The 24497-nt window shown below is 46.0% G+C and overlaps 2 protein-coding genes across 6 annotated transcripts in view; both read right to left on the bottom strand.

Moving 5' to 3' along the window:
• The window catches only part of GAN (gigaxonin), a 60584-nt gene extending 56645 nt beyond the window's left edge, over window positions 1-3939 (bottom strand). For 3 of the 4 annotated variants that reach the window (XM_053609244.1, XM_053609294.1, XM_053609283.1), the window contains exon 1: window positions 1225-3939. In XM_053609244.1, the coding sequence (XP_053465219.1) occupies window positions 1225-1391 (167 nt within the window). In that variant the 5' untranslated portion in view covers window positions 1392-3939. The remainder of the gene's footprint in view (window positions 1-1224) is intronic. The other variant, XM_053609266.1, reaches the window with a different exon arrangement.
• An 18430-nt stretch (window positions 3940-22369) lies between these two features.
• BCO1 (beta-carotene oxygenase 1) overlaps window positions 22370-24497 on the bottom strand; it is a 36542-nt gene continuing 34414 nt past the window's right edge. For both annotated transcript variants that reach the window (XM_053609232.1, XM_053609226.1), the window contains one exon: window positions 22370-23105. In XM_053609232.1, the coding sequence (XP_053465207.1) occupies window positions 22873-23105 (233 nt within the window). In that variant the 3' untranslated portion in view covers window positions 22370-22872. The remainder of the gene's footprint in view (window positions 23106-24497) is intronic.

Here is a 24497-nt window from a genome sequence, read left to right as displayed (position 1 = left end):
ACTAGCTTCCTAAATTCCATACTAACAAAGATCCTCACCGCCTGTGTGGGGAGGTACCCTTAAATGCACTAAGAGGGCTAATAGATTTTTACAAAAGAGAGCCAGGAGAAGGCAGAACTTAGAACAGCACTGGATCCGCTACTGAGTTAGCACAGATGTCTCCCAATGCAAAGGTTATGGTGTAATCTGTGCCCTGAGTTCTGCCGGGACAAAAGACTACGCACACAGTGCGCATGATTCTGCTTTTTTTGACCTGTCAATTCTAGTGACATTTTCTACCATTAGTCTATATTTAACCAGCTTACTGGGCAGTTTCTCCAGCTTTTAGCATTTTTTTTCCCTTTGTTATAAGAGCAAGCTACTTCGCAAGAAAATAGCTAAAACAGCCTCTTGCAAGACCCAATACACTGGCGTATGCACCTTTTAATGAACCTGGTTAGTTGAACTGGCAAATCAGGTTAAGCTTTGTTCTACTTAAGTTTTAAAATGTCCTGAGTTGCAAGACTCTCATGGTCCTCGGGTTGTAACCGAATCCTGAGAATTACGTGTCTTTTAAATTTTGCTGTTACAGTTTAACGTGTCTATAACGCACAACTCTTGTTTTAAGTAGAGTGCCCATGAGCGAGGGGAAATTTCGCGTAAGACAAGGAGAAACACTCGGCCTTGAGAGTCGGATTCTACCCATCCCAAGGAGAAAATCTAATACACAGCACTCTCTCCGCCCACACTCCGCGGGGCAGGGTTTGTTTGGCTTCACCGCTGGGAGGGGCGCTCTCCGCCCCGTCCGCGGCGCCCGGCCCAGCCCACTGCGCGAGCATTTGGAACAGCCGGCAAACTTCAGCTGGGATCCGCGGGCTCGGCCTGGGCGAGGGGGTGGCCCTTCCCGGGCGCAGGGCCCGGCTCGCCCCAGGACCGCGTCTGAAGGGCCTCCGGGGCTCCGAGGCCCGGGCAATCGCCGCAGCGGGGGGAACCTGGAGGGGAGAGGGCAGAGGGCTCGCGGCAGGGTCGGGAAACAACTCCGAGGGGCTGTGGTAATCCAGTGAGGCCCGACCCGGAGGCCACAGGGGCTACCCTGGGGGGCGGCGGCAATGGAGGCCCGGTGGGGGTGTCTCCCGGCAGGGGCTCCGCGCTGAGCGGTGACGTGGGAGACCCCGGCGGCTGGGGGTCGGGGACCAGGGGCTCTGGGGACACGCCTGGCCCCCCCCGCCGCGGTCCTCTCCTCACCTAATGTACGGGCTGGCCGCCGCCAGGATGTTTTTCTGCACCGGGATCTCCTCCCCGTCGAGGACCAGGTGAGCATCGCAGAAGCGGGATTCCTCGCGGAAAGAGCTGAGCGCTCGCAGCAGGCGCGTGGCGTGCTGAGGGTCTGACACGGCGCTGCCCTCGGCCATGGCGGCACCCACTCCTCAGCCGGCGGGTCAAGCTCCCCACGCCTCCGGGCCGGACTCCTCGAGCTGAGAGCGTCCCGCGCGCCCAGTCCGCACACTCCGCGCGCGCGCGCCGGACCAGCCGGGCTCAGCTATCTGAACAGACTCTGGAGCCTCGGAACGCGCCTGCGCCATCCGCGGCGCGCTGGGTCGGCACCTTTAAGGAGTCACGGTGCTGCGTCATTTCCCCGCGTCGCCCCCGCGCCCTCAATCTCCGCCCTCTCACCTTTCGTCACTGGAGGCGGCCAATCAGAAGCCTCCTTCCGTTCGGTTGGCAGGTCCCAGCTAGATAGCAGCAGCCGCGGTTCTTGGCCGAGGTGTGAATGGTCAGGGGTGGTGATCGCTGCTGTGGAGCAGTGTACGGGCAGGTTAGGACTCCGTGGTTAAGCCCGTGTACTCCGGAGCTGCGGATTTGAATCCTAAGCTCTTTCACTTACTAGTCGTATGACCGTGGGTAAGGCGTGCCCATCCTCAGTTTCTCCCTCTGCAAAATGAAAACTTTATGTTGTTGTGGACTGGGATGAGTTAACACACCTGTAAGCAAGAGAACACCCGAGTGAACAGATCCTGCAAATATATTTGGTTGCGGGCTAGGGAGAGAGGTAGCAGATGAAGGTGGAGAAATAGGTGGGAGGCCTTAAATTTTGCAGGTCCTCCTTTGGCTGTGGCGAGGAGGTTAGTCTCGATCCCATAGGTGCTAGGAACCATAGAAGGGCTTTAAGCGGGGTATTTTATAAAGACCACTAATCTACTTCGTGGAGAATGAGAATGGGGGTGCAAAAGTTAAGATAGATGCCTAGATATTCCAGTACTTGAGAGAAGAGAATGGTGTCCTGGATGAAAATGTGATGATAGAGGTGAACAATACTGGACTGCTTGGAAAGAATCGACGGCATTATGAGGGAGAGGTGGTCAAGGATAAATGTTCTGGATTGAGTAACTAACTGCATGGATTTTGGTACCTTTCTGGGAGAGACAGGAAATGCCAAAGGGGTGGGTGGCGGAGAGGCCAGATGTTTACATTCAACCAGGCTCCCAACCCAGCGACCTTCAAAGCTGTGACAGGCAGCAACTCTGGGTCAGTCCAGCTGGCAGGGCAAACCCCATATGTTCTGAAGTTTCTCTGGAGGTTGCTGAGGATATATAGGAGTATGGAATGTAACTGTCATTTTGTGCAAACATTAGGTGCTCAATAAACCTCCAAACAGTTAGCTGTTTTATGAGGACCAAGGGCCAGAAGAATGTGGTCAGCATAACAGACAAAGAAGAATGGAGTTTTCACGGAATCAGCCCAGTCTTTTCTTTCAGCCAAAGCAAAGGCTCCAATGAAGTTCTGGGTGTTTCCCCAAAGCCAAAGCTTTGGAGTCACCATTAGAATTAGTATGAAACTGCCGCCAGGGCAGTGCCTGTAGCTTAGTGGGTAGTGCACCGGCCACATATACTGAGGCTGGCAGGTTTGAACCCAGCCTGGGCCAGCTAAAACAACAATGACAACTGCAACAACAACAACACAAAAATGGCCGGTCATTGTGGCCGGCACCTGTAGTCCCAGCTACTTTGGAGGCTGAGGCAAGAGAATTACTTAAGCCCAAGAGTTTGAGGTTGCTGTGATGCCACGGCACTCTACTGACAGCAACATGAGACTCTGTCTCAAAAATATAAATAAAATAAAATAAACCATCAAGGCAGAAGAATAAGAGGGGCAGCAGTGCATTAATGGATAATCCACACATTTTTGGTTCCTTCAAATGCAGCTCAGTATTCATTGATGCAGTGATAAAAATTGTTTAGGATTTGCTTTGAAACAAAACAAAGGGTTGGGGAAGCAGGTAGGTATATAAATGAATCAAAAGTGGCCATGAATTATTAATTATTGAAGCCAGGCAATGTGTACATGGAGATTTGTTGGACTAGTATCTCTGTTTTTGTGTTTGTTGAAAAATACAATAACAAAAGGGAAAAAACAAGATAAGCAGCTCATCTCTGTGATAGTGGCTTAGTATCCCTGGGAACAGTGGACAATCTCTAAGCAATTGCTGTAGTTTGAACATTGCTTTGGCAAGAAACTTTTTTTTTTTTTTCGCCTGAGACAGTCTCATTCTGTCACCCTGTGTAGAGTGATGTGACATCATAGCTCACAGCAACTTCAACCTCTTGGACTTGAACAATTCTCTTGCCTCAGTTTCCCAAGTAGCTGGGACTATAGGCACCCACCACGAAGCCCAGCTAGTTTTTCTATTTTTAGTAGATAAGGGGCCTTGCTCTTGCTCAGGCTGGTCTCCAACTCCTGAGTTCAAGCTATCCACTAGCCTCAGCCTTCCAGAGTGCTAGGATTAAAGGTGTGAGCCACCATGCCTGGCCAGGAATCTTATTGTAATAGGTTTATTTATTCATGTCATCTGCTGCCTTGTATGATTATTGTATGTTGGCAGTGCTTGGAACATAGTAGTGCCCACTTAATGTTGAATGTATGGAGGGATAAAAATAAACTGTGAATACCAGGCACTTAACAAATGTTTTCTGAATTGTAGCCTCTGTTCTTAATTATGTTTGTCTTTTTTCTCAGCTGGGCTGTCATTGGGGTAAAAAATGATACAGAGTAGCTCCTCCATAGTTGACCACCTCCGTAAGTTAACCTAATTTTCACAGACTGCACGTGTGCCACCTCTACTCAATGGAAGTTCCTATGTTGACCGCCTCTGTATGTTGACCAGTTTGTTACAGTCCCTTGGGTGTATTTGGCAGGGAGAGTTCTCTACACAATGTAGATATTTGGTAACTACTTATTGATTAATTACTTAGTGTGTGGGTCTATTCTTCAAATGTCAGAGGTTCCAAAATAAAACAACGAGCTCCAGTAACAGAATCACAGTCAGATAACTAATTATCACAGAATGGGAGTGTTGCCTTAGTTGAAGCAACTGTACATGAGTGGGGATTAGTCAGGCATCCTCTTCCTGGTAGAGGTGAAATTTATCTGTTGTTTTGACAGAAGGAAGGAATGGGATGACTTTGGCAGAGTCTCATAGACAGACTGATACCAATAAGGAGAAAGATAATTGCTAGCTTGAGAGGGTCACCTGTGCAACAGGCAGCTAACAGACAGAAGACTTTACATATTCTTTTAATACCACCCCACCACTCCATCTGCCTGGAGAACTCATATCCATCCTTCAAAACCCAGCTCAAACATGACCTTCGGGAAATCTTTGACCAGCTTCCCAGGACAGAGTGCGTCAGCCGTCTCTATGCTCCCTCTGTGTTCATGCTTTCCGTGCTGCACTTAGTACACTGCACTGAAGTTTACTGGTTGATGCAGCTGTTCCCTGCTAGATTGTGAACTCCTCCGACGTAAAAGCTGTGTTGTATCCACCCATTTCCTGGGACTTATGTGGTGCCTGGTGCTTAGTAGATGCCCCCTAAATGTTCTACGTAATTAGAGGTAGCAAATCAGGTAAATGAACAAAGACAACAGTGTGGGGAGTAGGAGGTAAGACAACAAGCCTATATGGTGTTGGGGAGCTGAAGAACACAACCTTCAGCTCTAGCTGATTGCTCTGTGGGATAAGGGCCCAGTGGTGCCAGATCTAACAATTGTTCAAGAGATTCTGAAAATTCAGATTTACAGGTTGAATGTTTCCGCTTTCAACATTAGCAACTAATGCTTTGGGGGGAATGATGTAGTGTGGGTCTGCAGACAGGTTCTGACTAATTCATCTTCATTGGCAATCAGAAAACCATCTTAGTTCACTGAAAAGGAAGTTGACAGCCACAAGGATGCCAGGTTCCCAATAAGATGTGTTGACTGGAATTCAGGTGCCCTAGGAAGGTTTATCCTGGTGCCATAAGGGAGGAGGAGGGCTCAAGTGCGGGAGGAAGGATTTGGGAGGCAGAAGCTACCCTCCTGATACTGCGGGGAGCCACTCCTGCTTGAGCAGAGCACTGTAGACTGTTCTGCAGGCTTTCTTGATATTGCTCAAACTGAGCCACCCTTGGTATTATTTGTGACCATAAGAATGGTGTGTTTGATGTTACTGTTTCCTCCATTTCACAGGCATCAGAGATCAACTGTCATTGTGAAATGTGTGATCTAAGAGATATCATCCTGACAGTTTCAGTCTCTGGTAACTACTATACTGAGCTCTTCTGACTTAGAGGCAAAACAACCTCTGGGGAAAGGATCTTTCCCCTCGCCCCCGCGACCCCCCTTGTCTGAAGACCAAAAATGATGTTTGTAAGATAATAACAATAATCATTCATTCAACAAATGTTTTTTAAGTACAATGATGGTGATAGCAGGCATAGTTATCTCAGTGGTATTATAGAGGCTTTTTACTCTTTTGTACTTTTATTTATATTTTCTGCATTGACCATGTATCATTTCTACAATCATAAAAAAAAAAGCAATTTCCATTTGCCAAAAGGAAAAAAAAGAAAAGCTTTCTTTTGCTTTGCAAAATGAACCCTTAAGAGAAGAATCCCCTTGAGGGTTTGAGCTTTTATTTTTTAATAACTGTTAAGAGTCCCGTAAAAGAAGTAATACAAAGAAAAAAATTATTATTTTGAAAACCCTTTAGAAAACATCCAATCCAACAGATTTGTTTTATTGACAAGAAATACAAATGAGCAAAGGATCCTGTCAAGGTCATCCATGTGACCTAGTCAGGGCAGAACAGACTGAGGCCCAAATCTTCAGCCTTCCAGTCCTGAAAGCTTTTCCATTACACCAAATTGACTCATCAGAAACATAATTTGCTTGAGACAGTCTCTTCTGATTCATTTTAAGGTAGACTTCAGATATTTTATTGGATAAATCTGACATTTGTCCAAATCTATATACAGCTCTTTTCTTTCTGAAAAATCTAAGCTCTTCCAAATGGCTGAGTCAGAGGACATCTCAGTATTTATAACATTTGAGATACTGCATATTTACACAGTACTCAGGGAAGTGTCTCAGAAACCAGTGAACTAATTAAATTGTAATGAAGCTCCATGAAGGGAGTGACTGTTTCTGTCCAAATCCATGCTGTGCCCCATCCAAGCACCCAGCACAGTGCCTGACATACAGCAGGTGCGCAGTAAGTAGCTGAATGAATAAATGGAAATAGACAGGACAGTGATTTTTTTAATCAATTAGGGATTACTTCACAGTTGTTTTTCATAATTCCCTGCTGTACTCCAAACTGGTGTATCAGCATGCTTTGTATTATCAGTTGAATATTCAACAGATATCCAGAATTTAACAGATCGGAAAATAAACTCCTGGTTTTTGTTGTTTTTTTTTTAATTTTTAATTTCAGCTTGCTTGTCCATTCTTCTTCGTTTGAAGTTTTTTTTGTTGTTGTTTGTTTGTTTTTTACTGTTCTTCCTTTGGCGATTCTCTTTTCCCTTTGCCTCCCCAGTAGCTGGGATTACAGGAGCCTGCTACAACGTCTGGCTGTTTTTGATGTTAGTCAATCTGTCTCACTTCTGCTCATACTGTACTCGAACCTCCTAGCTCAGGCAATCCACCCGCCTCGGCCTCCCACAGCGCTGGGACTACAGGCATGAGCCACCACACCCAGCCTAAACTCCTGGTTTTATCTCTTATACCTAATCATTCTCCAGGTAAATGGCCGCACCATTCATTTACCCAAAGGCAGAAACTTAGGGTCATTTTTGACCGCCATGTCTTGTGTTCTTAATTTGATTCCCCAGCAAATCCTGCAGCTCTTCCTGCAGACTGTCTTCTGAATCCAGCACTTCTTACCACCTCCCCGGAACCTCCCTGATCCAGCCACCACTCAGCTCTCCTGCCCCAGCCTGACTGCTCACCCTGTGCTTCCTCTCCCCACTTCTTGAATTCTTTCTCCTCACAGGGTGGTAATCAGATCAAGTCACTTCCTGGCTCAATGCCCCTCCAGTGACTGTCCATCAAACTTAGAGAAAAAAAATCTAATGCACCCACTGTGGGTAACAAAGCCATGTGTGATGTGTCCCTCCCCTCCTTGGTGGTCTCGTTTCCTACCATTTTCTCCTCCTCTTATGTGCACCAACAAACCAGCCTTCTTGCTTTTCCTTGAACAGGCCAAGCATATCCCCACCTCAGGGGCTTTCTACTGGCTAACTTCTCAGCCTAGAAGTCTAATTCCTCATATTCATTCTGCTTATTAGGAGCTCACATGTCAATTCCTCCACTTCACTTACCCTCCTGGATAATGCCTCCCCTTAGCCAGCTTATTTTTTCCCACTGCATGTAACTCCACCTGACATTATGTATGTTTATCTGTGTCTTGTGTGTCTCCCTCAATTATGATTGGGTTTCACGAGGCTTCACTACTTATCACTATATCCCTAGCCTTTAAAACAAAGCCCGGCCTATCGTATGTGCTCAGCAAACATTTACGGATTGAATGAATGTTTTCCTGGACTTTTTCATCTCTTGCTGTGGAACGTGACACTGTCAACTTGGAAGAAGATGAATGATCAAAGTGATTCAAAGGACCTGAAATGAAAATTGCAAACCTTAGACGTTCTCAGTAGAATAGTTCTGGGTGGGCATAGGTTGCCCCAATAACTTCTTTAAAATGAGGTCCAGTGCAAAAACCTTTCTTTCCCCCTCCTAAGGTGCACCGCTTTGTACTTTCTACCCTTTAAATTTAGTATGGGTGTTGTTCGTTGTTTATATATCTCAAAGCATGCAAAAGGTGCTCAAATGTTGTCCTCCCCTTAGGATTTGAGCCAATCTTCTGCTGGAGGTATAACGAGTTGGCTTGTTCTGAAGACTTTATATCATGTCAGTAATTTGCCTGTGCTTTACGTCTGTTTAAAGGTCTCCGAAGTCTTAAATTCATTTAATTCAGTAAGTTTCCTAGCTGCCTCGTCCTGCCTCTTCCTCCCAGGCTTGGAGACTTTGAGTCAGTTACTTCTTCAGTTTCTCTCTCTGTAAAACGGGACAATGCCAGCAGCCTTCGCTGCGTGGATGAAATGAGAGGACACGGACGAAGTAAGTGCGCCCAAGGGCGCCTGGCACATAGTAGGTGCTCAGTAAATGCCAAGTGCTGTTGTATTGGTGACTGTTGTCATCACCACCATCATCGTCTTTGTTTCCAAGGGTGTCCTTGTCCACTTTGAGAATTAGTAGCTCCTCATTGACTTTCAATGATCTCATTGATTTTGACAAGTCAAAATCTCGTCAAGTCAAAATCTAGTTTCTTCATCTCTCCAATCAGGGGCCCACCAGCTACCCTCCTCCAATGCTGAGTTGGCAGCCTCACTGCTCATTTCTCCCTAACATTAATTCTGGCTTTTAGGTGGATTTTATCTATTTTTAATGTCATCTGACGTTTTTGTTTTCTTTTTTTTTTTTTTGACGTTTTTGTTTTCTACTCCAGCTCTTTAAACAACCCATTCTGCTCCTTTTACTTCATGTTTCATGCCTTTTATTTATTTTCTTAACATTTAAATCCATTCTTATATTTTTCTGCCATATGTCTCGTCTTTCAACCAGCAAGTTTTGAAACGAATAACTACTTTATTTTTTAAAAATCTTTAAAAATCTTTCAAAAGTCTCTCTATTGAGGTGTAACAGACAGTAAAGTGCACTCACTTAAGGGTATGGCTGAAGGAATTTTTTTGTATGGATACACATGTGAAATCAGCCCCCAGGTCAAAAGAGAGAACATTTCCAGTGACCCAGAAGGCTCCCTCAGGCTCACCCGCAGTCTCTACCACTAGAGGAAACCACTGTTCTGATGTCTACCACGACTGATTCATTTTTCCTGGTCTTGAATGCTTCTTTCACTCAATCTAATGTCTTTGAGGCCGGGCATGGTGGCTCACGCCTGTAATCCTAGCACTCTGGGAAGCCAAAGCAGTTGGATTGCTTTGAGGTTGGGTGTTTGAGACCAGCCTGAACAAGAATGAGCCCCCCATCTCTACTAAAAATAGAAAAATTAGTTGGGCATTGTGGTGGGAGCCTGTTGTCCCAGTTTCCCTGGGAGGTCGAGGAAGGAGGATCTCCCGAGCCTCTGAGTTTGAGGTTGCTGTGAGCTAGGCTGATACTCTAGCCTGGGCAACAGAGTGAGACTCTCTGTCTCAAAAACAATATGTATATATAAAATGTCTTCGAGATTCTTGCATTTTGTTGTAGCAATAGTTGGTTCTTTTCTTGCTGTGACTATTCCATTGTGTGAATATGCTACAATTTATCCATTTTCCTATCGACAGATAATGCATTATTTCTGCTTTGGGACTATTTTAATAATGGTGTTAGGAACATTCTTAAACATGTAATAAAGCTGTTAGGAACATTTAAAAATATATGGTTGGATAGATGCACTTTTTTCGCATGGGGACAACTCTGTGGCCCAGAGTTCAGTTGGTGGGTCATCGGGCAGGTAGGCAGGTATCTTCTACTTTAGTAGAGATTGTCAAACAGTTCTCCAAAGTGGTTGTGCAAAATTATACTCCCACCAGTAATGTATGGGAGCTCCAGTTGCTTCACATGCTCCAATAATTGGTAGTATCAGTCCTTTAATTATACCTGTTCTGACGGGTGTGTAGTGATACCTTGTTTTCATCTGTATTTCCTTATTAAACAATAATATCGAGCATCCGTTCATACACTTTTTTACCACTGCTGATTTGGGGGGTTATGTGAGCATCGTAGTTCTGCCTCATTTTTAAACACTGGGATTTTAAAATGTATTTTAAGGAGTTCTTTATTATGTAAGTTTATATACAAAGACAAATTTCTTCTCCTAGTCCAATGGTGGCTTACCTCAAATGGTGTCTTTGATGAACATTCTTAATCTTCATGAGCCTCAATTTGTCAGTTTTACGGCTTATACCTTTCATGTTCTGTTTAAGAAATCTTTTTCCTCCTAGCACTCTGGGAGGCCGAGGCAGGTAGATGATTGCTTAAACTCACGGGTTCGAGACGAGCCTGAGCAAGAGCGAGACCTGGTCTGTAAAAATAGCCAGGCGTTGTGGCAGGCTCCTGTAGTCCCAGCCACTCCAGAGGCTGAAGCAAGAGAATCACTTGAGCCCAAGAGTTGGAGGCTGCTGTGAGCTACGACACCATGGCACCCTACCAAGGGTGACAAATCGAGACTCTGTCTCAAAAAAAGAAAAAAGGAAATCCTTTCCATCATGAAGCTATTCTCCTATGCTTTCTTCTAGGAGTTTTTTTGTTTGTCCTTTCACATCTAGGTCTATAATCTACTTCAGATACATGCATTTTCTTAAATCCAGCCCAAAATTTAACTTTACAGAGGTTCATCAACCTAAATGTGCGTTCATTCATGCCTTTCACCACTTGTTCATTTAACTAAGGTTTTAAGCACCTACCATATACCAGGCCCTTGTGGGAACCAAAAGCAATCAGAACCAACATTGGAGTTAAGGAACCTGTTGGCTAATAGGGGAGAGAGTGAGACTAGAAAGTAATAATTGAGTTGGAAAATACGATGTGGCCTGATTATTCAAATATACTGTGCGGAGTAATGTCTTTGAACATAGGCCGGTAGTTCCATGCCCCACATGCAGGGACCCCGCCGTTGGTGCCCCTTTCCTCCACATCCTTGTGCTGGGCATTGGAGGCATCCCACCATCAGGCCTTCCCCCGTTCACCCCTCCCTCCTTTCAAGTTCCTTACCCTGCTCCATCCCAAACCCTACATCCCCCCCCCCCCGAGTTTCTGAACTGAGGAGCTGTTTCATCCTGCTCACTCTTCCTCTCTGCTCTCCCCTACTGTCTGAACACCTTCTCCCCCGACTTTAGTGCCTGAAAAACTCCTGCTCACCTCGCCTGCATGACCTCTGTGAAGCCTCTTCACGCTCCTTCCACCATATTGTTTGAGAGGTGAAATCTCCCTCTGAAGGCAAAAGTCAAGGTTCAAATCTGGCTTCTATCAGTTTTGTGACCCCGAGCAAGGGACTCAAACTGCCCAACCCTCAGGCCCCTCATTGGGAATAACTGTAGTTCCTGGTGTATACAGTCGTATGCAGAATGGATGAAATTATCCAGGTATAATTGTATAGTGCAGTGGCTGGCACATAAGTGTTCAGTAAACCTTAGCTTTAAAAAACATCCATACCCGTCACATTAAGGACATTTATCCGTTAATGTATTTGTCCTTTTACCAACCTAGGAGTTTCCTGAAATCAGATCATTTTCTTAATTTTTCTCTGATTACCCCTGTGTGGAGTTCATACTCAGCACAATTCTCTGCCCAAGGAGATTTATGTCTGTTACCCCAACAAATCCGTACACCCACCTGCAAGGTAAGAATTAGGATCTCTGTGTTGTAGTTCAATAGACTGAGGCTCAGAGAGGTGAAAGCCTGTCCCGTGCTAATAATGTCCTCCACTAATTCACGGAGCTTTGAATCCTTGCCTTACTGTGCAGTGTGTGAACCATTCACCGCACGTCACTGCCTCTCTGCATCCCGGCCCCATACAAGGAGCTTGGGGAATATTTGATGAATAGAATCGAAACTGATAAACCCCAAACCCACTCAAGGGTTTCCAAAAGGATCATGCGTTTATTTGGGCTGCTAAAGGTCTGAACGTGACCCTCAGGGTCCAATTGATCCAAGATTAATAACTTCTGCCAAAGGCAGATAGCATCTAGCATAGTGATGATGTTTTCAACTTTCCCTCTTGGGAAATGGTGGTTTCAACATCAGTAATTTGTACTTTGCGACTTCAAGGTGTGCTCTTTAATTGATACAATGCTGCCTTTCCAGAGGAACAGGTTGTTATAATACTTTTCACAAAATTTGTCCTATTTAATGAAACGCTGTTGTCAATTACCCGCCAGTTTCTTTTATTGATTTAATACAGTCCTAAGCCTTTAAAATGGGGTAAGAGTTTTGGGAAGATGCTTTCCTAGCAGATTCTAGAAGCTTAGGCCTGTTCGGCTCAATGTAAAGTCTTGAGAGCAAGGACCACTTTGTAACTGCCTGTCTCCCACAGCGCCTGACTTGATTAAGCAGGGATTTGATTCCTCTTTGCCAAATTCAGTATCTACGTGTTTGTTTCACGCTGGGCTCTGGGCCAGGCCTTGGCAGGGAGGAAGGAGAAATCAGATTCAGATCTTGCCCTCTGGGAGCTTCTAATCCAATGGGATATAAAATTCAAACATAAACAACAAACACATGATGTAGAAAGATGGGGTGTGAGGCCGAGGGAATGGCAGAGAGGGACCTGGGGCACACCCCTTCCCCAAAGCATCACTGCATGTAAAAATTGGTGGGAAGTTATTTGATATTAAAACAAGCATGATTCTAACACATAGGATGCTATAACTGTGCATTTTAAGGCAAATTATAGATTTCAAGGTACTATAGTTGGTAGACGGCTCCCCTTCTTACTCCTAGGTGGCTCCCCCTTTCTCCACCGTAAGGAGTGTTTTGGTGAGTGACAGTGACAGATGTTGCTGTTTGCATCAGACAGATTTAGATTCTTGGTTCAAGCCCTGCTCCGTCACTTTCTATCTGGGTGACTTTGGCCTGAGTTCCCTGAACCTCAGTTTATTCATGATTTTTGTGAAGATAATAGTGTTTTATATAAAGCTTTTGTCACATACATGGTAGGTTTTATACTTATTGTGAGGATATAAATATTTATGAGATGGATGGAGTAGGGAACAAGATAGTCTGTTGCCACATAACAAAAAGGGCATATATTCCCTTTGTCATCAACAGTTTGCAATTCTGTAGCATGTCGTAGACTCAAAGCACTATCATGTTTACACAAAAATCAAAGATATTAGAGCCATCCCTATTTTACCTATCAGAAAAGTTGAGGAAATGCACAGATTCTTGGAAAAATTGAGATTGGCCAACAGAGTTTTGGCTTTTTTTTTTTAATTTTTTTTATTTTTAATTTCAGTGTGCTTGTTCATTCTTCTTTGTTTGAAGTACTCCTTTTTTGTTGATTTTCTTCTTTCTCCTGTGGTGCTGGCTGTTTTTGATGTTGTTAGTAGAGACGGGGTCTTACTCTGGCTGACTGCTGCTCATATGGGTTTTTGAACCTCTGAGCTCAGGCAATCCACCCGCCTCGGCCTCCCACAGCGCTGGGACTACAGGCGTGAGTCACCACGCCCGGCCAAGTTTTGGTTTTTTGTTTGTTTTTTGAGAGTCTTACTCTGTCACCTTGGGTAGAGCACTGTGGCATCATAGCTCACAGCAACCTCAGACTCCTGGGCTCAAGCAATCCCCTTGCCTCAGCCTCCTGAATCTGGGACTACAGGCATCTGCCACAACACCCAGCTAGTTTTTGTATTTTTAGTAGAGACGGGGTCTTGTTCTTGCTCAGGCTGGTCTCAGACTCCTGAGCTCAAAGAATCCACTTGCCTCGGCCTCCCAGAGTGCTAGGATTATAGGCATGAGCCACTGTGCCTGGGCTGGTTACCTAGGATTGATCAGCATCACCGCAGGCAATGCCTTCATTGCCATGAAAGCTGAGATCAGCTATAGCAGATGAAGAACCAGACTCGTCACTGAGAGAGACTCAGTGAGGCTGCTCAGTTCATATGTTCATCCAACACATGTGTATCAAACACCCGCCATGCACCAGGCACTGTTCCAGACCCCTAGAATATATCTGAGACTAAACAGAGAAAAATCCTTGCTCCATGGAACTTCCATCCCAGTGAGGAACACAGATTAAACACCAATGAACATAATAAGAAGATCATGTGGTATGTTAGAAGACAAAAAGCTGTGGGGGAGAAGAGGATCAGGGGAGTGTGTGATGGGCGAGATAGTTGTAATGTTAAATTGAGGTCAGGACATCCCCATTGAAGATCAATAATAGCCCCCAAAGATATCCAGGTCCCAATCTCTGGAACCTGTGAATGTTGACCTATATAGCAAAAGGGACTTTGCAGATGTGCTTGTGTTAAAGATCTCTCTCTCTCTCTTTTTTTTTTTTTTTTGTAGAGACAGAGTTTCACTTTATTGCCCTCGGTAGAGTGCCATGGCGTCACACAGCTCACAGCAACCTCCAACTCCTGGGCTTAGGCGATTCTCTTGCCTCAGCCTCCCGAGTAGCTGGGACTACAGGCACCCGACACAATGCCCAGCTATTTTGTTGTTGTTGTTGTAGTTTGGCCGGGGCTGGGTTTGAACCCGCCACCCTTCGTATATGGGGCCGGCGCCCTGCTCACTGAGCCACAGGCGTTTTTTTAAGACAGAGTTTCACTCTGTCACCCTCACTTGAGTGCTGTGCTATCATAGCTCACAGCAACCTCAAACTCTTGGGCTCAAGTGATCCTCCTGCGTCAGCCTCCCAAGGCTGGGACTACCGGCACCTGCCACAAAGCTTGGCTAGTTTTTCTATTTTTAGTAGAGGCAGGGTCTTGCTCTTCCTCAGGCTGATCTCCAACTCCTGAGCTCAAGCAATCCACCCACTTTGGCCTCCCAGAGTGCTAGGATTACAGGCGTGAGCTACTGCACCAGGCTTGACTTAAGGATCTTGAGGTGGGGAAGAGTATTCTGGGCCCAGTGGAATCATGGGTTCTTCTAAAGCGGAAGCAGAGGGACACTTGGCCACAGAAGGGAGAAGGCAATGTGACCACTGAAACAGTGCAGAAAGGTGACAGGATGTGGGCCCAGGAGCTGAGGGATGAGCATCTGGAAAATTCAAGGGAACAGATTCACTCTGGACGCCTCCAGAGGGAAGTAGACCTGCTGACACCCTGGTTTTTGTCCTTGTACAACTCATTCTGAGCTTCTGACCCCCAGAACAGAACAATACAGCTCTGTATTGTTTTAAGGCATTGCTGAGTTTGTGGTAAGTGTTGCAGAAGCTCAGGCAAAAGGCGTGAGCACAGCATTTGGCCCAGCGTGAGTTGTCAATACACGTTAGCTGTTATTACTGTTGTAATTATTATAATGAGAAAGCTCCGTCCCTGCCCTTGCCCCGAGAGGATGCACAAATGATTTGGCCATCGCTGGCTCTCCCACACTAATTCCAACGGCAACGCGAAGAACCCTGAGCGAGGCGAGGGCCTCATGCCCAAACCAAATGGCAAAACCAGAACGTCAAGGTGACCTTCAGGCAACCCAGGCCTTTCGTTAGTCCCCAAACCATCCAGCAGCTGTCCCACCTTCTACAGTGGGGAAGGTCAATAGGGACATCAGTCACCTTCACTCCTGGAACCACCAGCTGTGCTTACATAAAGAAAACACTGGTAAATCCCACCACAGTGTATGACTCTGCCTTGAGTGCAGGACTCAGCGATGAGGACAGAGGGAATTGTTTGAATCTCCATTGCAGAAAGTGCCAGGGAGCCGCCACTGACCAGGCATCTAGCTTGGTTTCCTGGTCTTGAACTGAGGTCTTGCTGGGGGCAGCTGAGAGTGACCCTACCACTTCTCTGTGAACAAAGGAAACATCTTTCAGGGGATGATGGGAGGAAAGAGGCTACATTGTTTCTTTCTACTTGGAAGATCTGTCAATCCCAATGGTGACTTTCATGCTGGGACAATTGGCTGTCCATTTGCAAAGGAATAAAGTAGGACCCTTGCCTCACACTGTCTCCGAAAACTAACTCCAAATGTCCCAGAAACCTAAAAATAGTGCCCAAACTGTAAAATTCTTTGAAGGAGTAATTCTTCAAACCATGGGTTAAGCAATGGTTTCTTAGATATGACACCAACAACACAAGTAATGAAAGAAAAATTAGATGAATTGTACTTTCTCAAAATTAAAAACAACTGGCCGGGCATGGTGGCTCATGCCTGTAATCCTAGGAGGCCGAGGTAGGTGAATTTGAGGTAGGGGTTCAAGACCAGCCTGAGCAAGAGCGAGACCTGGTCTCTACTAAAAATAGAAAAACTGGTCTCGGCGACTGTAGCTCAGTGAGTAGGGCACCGGCCACCTACACTGAGGCTGGCAAGTTCGAACCTGTTACCAGGAGTTGAGGGCATTGCACTTGCTTGAGATCTGGTGAGGGGCTCTTCAAAATAGGTTTCTGAATACACATCTCATTCTACAAATATTAAGAATTCTCTTTGGTTTGGTGCCCGTAGCTCAGTGCTTAGGGCGCTGGCCACATACACCTGGGCTAGCCGGTTCGAACCCAGCCTGGGCCAGCTAAACAACAATGATAACTGCAACAAAAAAATAGCTGGGAGTTGTGGCAGGTGCCTGTAGTCCCAGCTACTTGGGAGGCTAAGGCAAGAGAATTGTTTAAGCCCAAGAGTTTGAAGTTGCTGTGAGCTATGACATCACAGCACTCTACCAAGGGTGACATAGTGAGACTCTGTCTCAAAAAAAAAAAAAAAAGAGAGAAAGAAGAAAGAAAAAGAAAAAACTGAGGCAAGAGGATCGCTTGAGCCCGAGTTGGTGGTCAGAGGTTGCTGTGAGCTATGACGCCACAGCACTCTATCCAGGGCGACAGCTTGAGACTCTGTCTCAAAAAAGGAAAAACAAAACAAAACAAAACAAAGTGAAAAGGCTACGAGAGGGAATATTTGAAAATCAAATATTCAATAAGGGATTTATATCCATGATATATAAAGAGCTCTTACAACTCAACAATAAAATGATAAATGCCCTAGTGAAAAGATGGCAAAGAAGTTGAGTGGACATTTCTCCAAAGAAGCTATACAAATGGCCAGGAAGCACATGGGAGAGTGTCCAACTTGAGATGCTGCTTCGTACCCACTTAGGTCGGCTAAATAAAAGACAGACGATAACAAGGGTCAGGGAGGCCGTGCACTTCATGAAATGCTGCAGCCGCTTTGAAAAACAGTTTGACAGTTCCTCAAAATGCTAAAAATAGAATTACCATCTGACCCACAGACTCCCTCCTGGCTATAAACCCCAGAGAATGAAAACACGCATTCATAGAAAAACTTGAACGTGAACACTCACAGCAGCATTATTCATGATCGCCCAAGCAACCCATGTTTACCACATTGATAAAATGGAGAAGTAAAATGTGGAATAGTCATACAAGGAATAAGATTCAACTATAAAAAGTAATAAAGTAGCGATTCACACAACAACGGAGATGAACCTTCAAAACCTTATGCTAAGTGAAAAAAGCCAGTCACCAAACCCCCCCACAAATCTATCATTCTATTTATATGCAAAGTCTGGAACAAGCAAATCCACCTCCACCCAAACTGAAGGTAGAATTGTGGTTGCCTAAGATTGGGGGTGGGGTATGGAATGGGAATGATGCTCATAGGTTCTTTTGGGGGGTGATAAAAATGTCCTAAAATTAGGAATTAGTGATAGTTACACAACTCTCAATATACTTAAAACCACTGGCTTGTGCCTTTACATGGGTGAATTCTTTTAGCATGTGAATTCAATCTCAAGAAAATGATTCTTTAAAAAAAGAAACGGACTTTCCAGTCTTTGACTACCCTTACAGCCGTCCCTGGAGCATTCTCTTTAATTCATGCCAATTTCATTTCTTACCTGAGTGAAGTGGGGATCTGCCTGAATCCTTGTCTTTTGTTCTAGCCCATCTACCCACAGTTCAAGTTTTCCAAATTCCCCATGTTCTCCCCTTGACTCCAGGCCTACACGCATGCCCCTTTCTTTACCTGGATCACCTGTTTCTCCCAGTCACCTGTTCCCAGCATCCCCAACAACAGCCATCTCTGGCTCCTGGGGCAGAACAGGGCACTCTCTGGGGTGCACCCCTTTCCCGCCCATCCCACTGTGTTGAGTTGGTTTGTTCCCTGCGCGAAACCCTCCCTGAAGACAGATGAGACGCTGGTTTTGTCCAGCACTCTATGTGAACATATATCAGATTATCACTGAATGAATGAATGAATGAATGTGTGAATGTGTATCTGAGCAAGAACGTGCATTTGTGTGGAGTGGAAGGACATGAGGAGTAGGAAAGAATAGGGAAAAGGAAGGAGGGATTTAGACTGAGGTTATGTTACTATGTGCCCATTTTCCCTATTTCCTGAGGAAAGTATTTTCTCAACAGTGCTGCCATTTTGACCATTTGAGCCTCGAGTATCTGAGAATGTCCTTTCAGTTTCGATGTTAGGAATCAAGCCCAAAACTTTGGCTTTTTAAGAAAATAGCCCCACACCTTGTTTTTCTACTCTATGGCTCAGAAATCCCAAGTAGAGTATCTAACCAAAGAAAATAGTAACTGCCTGAATTGTGAACTATAGAGTGGGAGGGTGAACTCTAGAATTCTATGCAAAAAGTTACTTCTCAGGGCATTATTTATAATAGCCAAAAATTGGAAATAACCTAGCTGTCCGACAGTAGGGTGGCACACCTAATACCACGGCCCAAAGAGGGAATAATATGCACCCATGGAAGGAATTAAATGACCTGGGAAAATGCTTACATCATAGTTCAGTGAAAAAAAGTAGGTCATAAACCAGTGGGTCGGCCATAAACTGATCACTAATATGTAAATTGCACACACACACACACACACACACACAGAAAAAGGCATCCGAATGATTTCAGGGGTTTCTTTTGGTAGTAGGATTACAGTATCTTTCCCATTTCTCTCTTTAACTCATCCAGGCGTTCCACAATGAACATACATGAATTTTATCATCACAGGAAAAAAAGTCCCTTAAGTCCCTCACTTTCCGCTGCTTATTTTTAGGGAACTCATTCTATACCTGCTTTGTTCAGGGAACCCACATCCGCCTCTAAACCCTTGTCCCCAGCTGCACCCTCAGCCTATAATGAGCAGTGCCCTGGCAGGTGCTCCCTGTGGCCATGCACGCGGGTCCCAAAGTCCCACCCCTCCGGGAAGCCTTGCTCATTCTCACCCTGCCCAGGCGCAGTACCCCCACATCTCTCTTTGCTGGTTGTGCCCAAGAAAATACCCTGGCCCTTTGCTGGGGCTCAACCTCACAGCATGTTCTGGACTTGGCCCAGGAGCCAGTGCAGATGGCCCTGAATATTTCTGTGTGTGGTCCCTGAGTCTAAACTCCCAGAAGCAAGTGTTGAGGCCACGTGTCTCATCATTGTTGAATGCTGAGAAGGGTAGTGATGACTTTTCAGGCTACGTGTCCAGATTTGCCATGAGAAAGACTTCTGGCCACGTAAAAAACCACCCAAAAGGTCTTAAAACAGCTTAAGAAGGGATCAAAGGTGTTTATACTTAGTCCAGACCAGCAGCCTCCTTAAAGGAGTCAGCCTGACTTGAGAGGAAATGTGTGAACAAGTGTTGTTGATGCGCACATTTGAGTGTTTGCGAGGTGATTTGCCCAAGCCTATCTCCAGCTTATTCCTGCATTGGAATCAAATTAGAGAAACCTTTGGTGGAAAAAGTGAGCGAGTCAGCAGACCTGAGTACCTGCTGTGTACCTGACCCTTGTGGCATAGAGCACTTGGGAAATGTTGTGGTTTTATCAAAGCAATAAACAAATCCAGGGTGACTTTTCCTGCAGAACTTCCTGGTCACATTTTACACCCACATGAGACATAACAAGGGAGGTTTGAAGGGTAAGGTGGACTGTCGTGGGGGTCCTTTGAGAAAGGGGGGTGCATTATAGCTCTTGTGGCGATCCGAGCTCCCACCCTGGCCTGCATTTGAAACACATTGAAACTGAGGATTCAGATGAGCTGAATATCCTGGCATTGATCTTTGGCATTTTTGAAACTGAGACAGAAAGATTTGGTGTGCCAGCCTTCCTCATCAGTCTGGCATTCCACCTGTCATCTTAAACAAAGTAAACAAACCACGGTCACATTTTTCTTCCCCGCAGAACTGCACCCTTTTTGTCATGATTAGGTCTGGGTACTGTTTAGCAATTGGAATGAAGTAGATGGAGGTGGGGAAGCTTTTATTTAATTCCGCCCTCTTCTCAAATATTTAAAGGAGAATAATGAGTGGGTGAGTGGCTGTCACATCTGCCAAGTCTCCCTCACTCCTGCCACCCAGACACAGGCTGCGATCCTATTTTTCTTAGGTCACCGCAGTTGACATTTCTCCTCAGTTCATCTTGTGGCCAAGGCTGGAGGTACTGAGATCCTCAAAGGGGATTCTGAGGAAGACCAGTGGTCTGCGTTCTGCTCGGCCATGGTTTGTGTTTTTCTTGAATGCGGCATGCATGCGTGTAAGCTGAAGGTGAAGGGGAAAATGCTGAGGGTGAAGAAAGGGCTTCGAAGGCCCAACAAGGGAAGGAAGAGAGAGGAGAGAGTTAGGAGAGAAAGAGAAGGAACTTCCTGGGGACTTTTGTGTGTCCTCATCGGGTTCCATGTGAAATCTCTTTCTCCACCTCCCAGGAGATCTTTGGTAAAACAACCATTTCTTGTTGGTGGCCTGAAGAGCTGAATCTGTTTGAGAGGGTAATTCACTGACTCATCCATTCGACAAATATTTATTAGTGTCTACATGACATCAGATGGTGGTACCAGGGCTGAGAAAAGGCAGTGCATAAAACACACCCAACGCCCAACGAGTACACGCGAGGGATTCTGCCATGTAAGAAAAGCCAGGCCCCAAAGATTAAAACTGTGTGATTCCGTTTCTGTAAAATTTCTGAAATGATAAAACTTTCCAAATGGTGGCAGCCAGGGATTAAGGATGGGAGAAGGGGTGGGAGGGAGGCGGGTTTGGTGATAAACAGGTGGCCGGAGGGACCCTTGTGCTGATGTGCTATTCAGTATCTTGACCGTGGTGGTGGTGGATACAGGCACCTCCATTTCTGAGAAAATTATCTAGAACTAAATACACACACACACACACACGAGTACAAATAAAACTGGGGAAATCTGAATAATATCTGGATCATGTCAGCGTTAATATTCTGGTTGTGATGATGGACTGTAGAGTTTTGCAAACTGTTACTGCTGGGGGGAGCTGGATGAAGTCTGCCTGGGACATTTCTACATGTTTTCTTAAAGCCCCGCATGCACAGACAATTATCTCAAAAAAAATTTCAATAAAGAAAAAAATAAGGCTGGACACGGTGGCTCACACTTGTAATTCTAGCAATCTGGGCGGCTGAGGCAGGTGGATTGCTTGAGCTCAGGAGTTTGAGACCAGCCTGGGTAAAAGCAGGACCCCGTCTCTACCAAAAATAGAAAAACTGAGGCCAGAGGATTGCTTGAGCCCAAGAATTTGAAGTTGCTGTGAATTATGACGATGCCATGGCACTCCAGGGCCACGGAGTGAGACTCTGTCTCAAAAAAAAAAAAGAAAAGAAAAGAAAAAAATAACAAACTCTCTGGCCCCATGGAACCTGCCTCTTAACGGAAGTCAAATATGGCTCCATGGTGGTTATAGGGGAAAAGCCAAGCCGTCTTGGGCAAGTCTGCCCCCTCACTGGGGTATTCCATGCTCTGCCAACAGAGGTTCCTTCCCATCCTTTAGACACGTCATTGAATCCCTATAGGTGAATGATTGAAACCCAGACTCAGGAAAGGAGGCAAGTTCAGAACAAGTGTGTGGATCCTGCTGCTCTGATCCCATCATGTGGGAGCCTGGGAATTATCCAGCCTGCTTCTGGATCTTTAAACTGTGCTCTGGCACCTGCTGGATCATAAAGGTCAGACTTGGATGCCATGGCATCCCCACTTGGTGTGCTGCCAACTTTTTCTGTCTCCTCCACCACCTGGCTCAGGGGCCATCAACCTCTTTCCACTTCCCTTTGAATGCTGGTCTGTCCTGGCAGCACGCACTGCTTGGAGATTCTCTTTTTCCCGACGGATGTGAGCTCACTTGCTTGAGTTCTCAGCAGCAGGTTAGAACGCCTCAGGCCAGCCCCAGCCGCAAGACTCAGCCTTGGATTCTACCCCCTCGGCCATGGCTAGTCAGGTCAATGCCCAGCACCTTAACCCCCTCCTGCAAAGAAGAAGTCCTCCCCCCCAGGTCTGTCTGTCCCATGGACTGTACAGTGAGGCATCCTGCTGGCTACAAACCACCAAGCTCTACAACTCTATTTTATGGCCGTAGAAGAAGAACTTCAGAGGAAGCCATATAAAAATTTAAAAAGATCCGGATAGACTTCAAAGTTTTTATTTTATATTATGTCATCCCTTGCAATGGACTGACCACAGACAACGTGCCTTCCTGGCCGCACAACTCACTGATACAGCACGGCTGAGAAAGCTGGGACTCTCCGACACACAGCTGAGTCCATTAAAAAGAAGAGAGGGAGGGAAGGAAAGAAAGAGATGGAGGAAGGAGCAATAACAAATATTTGTCTGTCTCTCCTCTAATATGTTAGTGGCTGCTCATTCTAAAAGTGATGATAATAAATGTGATTTAAGGCAATTTCTACGTCATGATCAAGGTTTTTAAAATAAAGGAAAGGAGTTTTCTTAGAAGTACTTGAGCTAATCAATAAATAGTTGACTTCCAAACAAGGATTTTGTAGCTTCCTCTTCCTCTCCTTGTCAAAGCACAAATGGACACGGAGGCCCTCCCCTGCACTCAAAGAGCTATCTCCAGCCTGGCATGCTGCGGGGTCCTGCCCGCTGAGCTCTTCCTCAACACCACAGTGTCAAGTGTGTGGGGCCTCGTTGTCACAGTGGGAAGCTCTGTCCCTCCGTTCCTCAGAAGGCGGCTGCTTGCTTGAGCCCTGGGCTGCGTCTGGGATGAATAACCCATGGAGGTCCAGGTGCATTTCCACCTCGACAGAGGCGCGAGCCAATTCGGTAAAATTCTTGGCATCCAGAATAAGCAGAAAAGGTAGCTTTGGGGGATCAGTGGAGACAATGGTTGATAAGATGACTCCTGTGAGGGAACAAAAAAGAGACACTTTGGAAAAGGCAGCCCTGAATCGCCTCCAGGTGGAGGGACACACTTCTCAGCCATCATCTCTCTGTTTCCTTTGAACTTACAAGTCCAACTGAAACAGGAGGAAGGTGAATTTGGATACTTGGTGTGAGCGCAAGGGAAAGGCTCAGGACTAGGAATCAGAAGACCTGGCTCTAGCCCTGGCTGGGCCAATCCCTTCACCTCTCTGACCCTTGGTCTCTTCATCTGGAGAGGGGGGATAATCCTCCTACCCTTATAGGGCCGCTAAGAGGCTCTCCCACATGGTGGACCATGAAAGCGCTGCCTAAGTTACTACAGGATCAAAGAATGAGTATTTTCTTGCTACTTAAAAACTCTGATTACAGAGTCAGCATCAGGCTGCACTTAGACTAACATACGTCACTCAGCCAAGTGCAGTCCTGTCGCTCTGAAATGGCATTTGAATGAGCCCAATTCTCCTCAGCTTTCCCATCTGTAAAATGGACACACTCTTAGTGCTCACTCTAATAATTCTCATAAACTTCCAGCAAATACAATTCCTCCCGAGGCTTCTGGATTACAGAGTGGATGAGCACATTTGTGCCAGTCTGGCCTGGATTCAAATCCTACCTCTGTACAGTCTGGGTATGTGGGCCTGGGCACGTTATCTCACTCTCTGAGCCTCCCGTTGGTAAGATGAAGACCATAGTCCCTGCCCACTGAGAGCAGGCACAGGAAACACGTGCCCACCAGGAGGTGATGCCAGACGCCCCCAACCTCAGAGACGACAGTGACTCAGGGTCCCTGGCCCGGCGTGCCATGCTGGGTAGAGAGACCAGGCCCAGGTAAGAAACCACCCCCTTCCCACCCGAGGGAAGAAGCTGCTAGGCTCAGTGTGGGCAGCGCTCCCTCCCTGCAGGTGTGGGCCGACCCATCTCCAGCTTGGCCAGGTGATATCCCCACCCACGGTTCTAGTTACATTCCTTAGACTCCCCAGGGCTGTGGGCAGCTCATTTCTGAGAATCAAAGAGGGAAAGGACCATTCTGTCATATGGAAACATAAAAAGAGGAATGGGCCATAAATACACACTTCCAGGTGATCCATGAAGAATGTCCATGCTTTTAGGATAGGTGGTTAAAAGCTTCGATCCATCCATTGCAATGAATTTAGTCCAGGCACAGTGGCTCATGCCTGTAATCCCAGCACTCTGGGAGGCTGAGGCAGGTAGATTGCCTGAGCTCACAGGTTCGAGACTAGCTTGAGCAAGAGCGAGACCCCCATCTCTAAAAATAGCTGGGCGTTGTGGCGGGTGCCTGTAGTCCCAGCTACGTGGGAGGTGGAGGCAAGAGAATTGCTTGAGCCCAGGAGTTTGAGGTTGCTGTGAGCTA

Source organism: Nycticebus coucang, chromosome 2 (genome assembly GCF_027406575.1).
Source record: "Nycticebus coucang isolate mNycCou1 chromosome 2, mNycCou1.pri, whole genome shotgun sequence".
Taxonomy (NCBI): Eukaryota; Metazoa; Chordata; class Mammalia; order Primates; family Lorisidae; genus Nycticebus; species Nycticebus coucang.
Note: the sequence above shows the minus strand (reverse complement) of the source record. Positions and strands in the feature narration are given on the sequence as shown.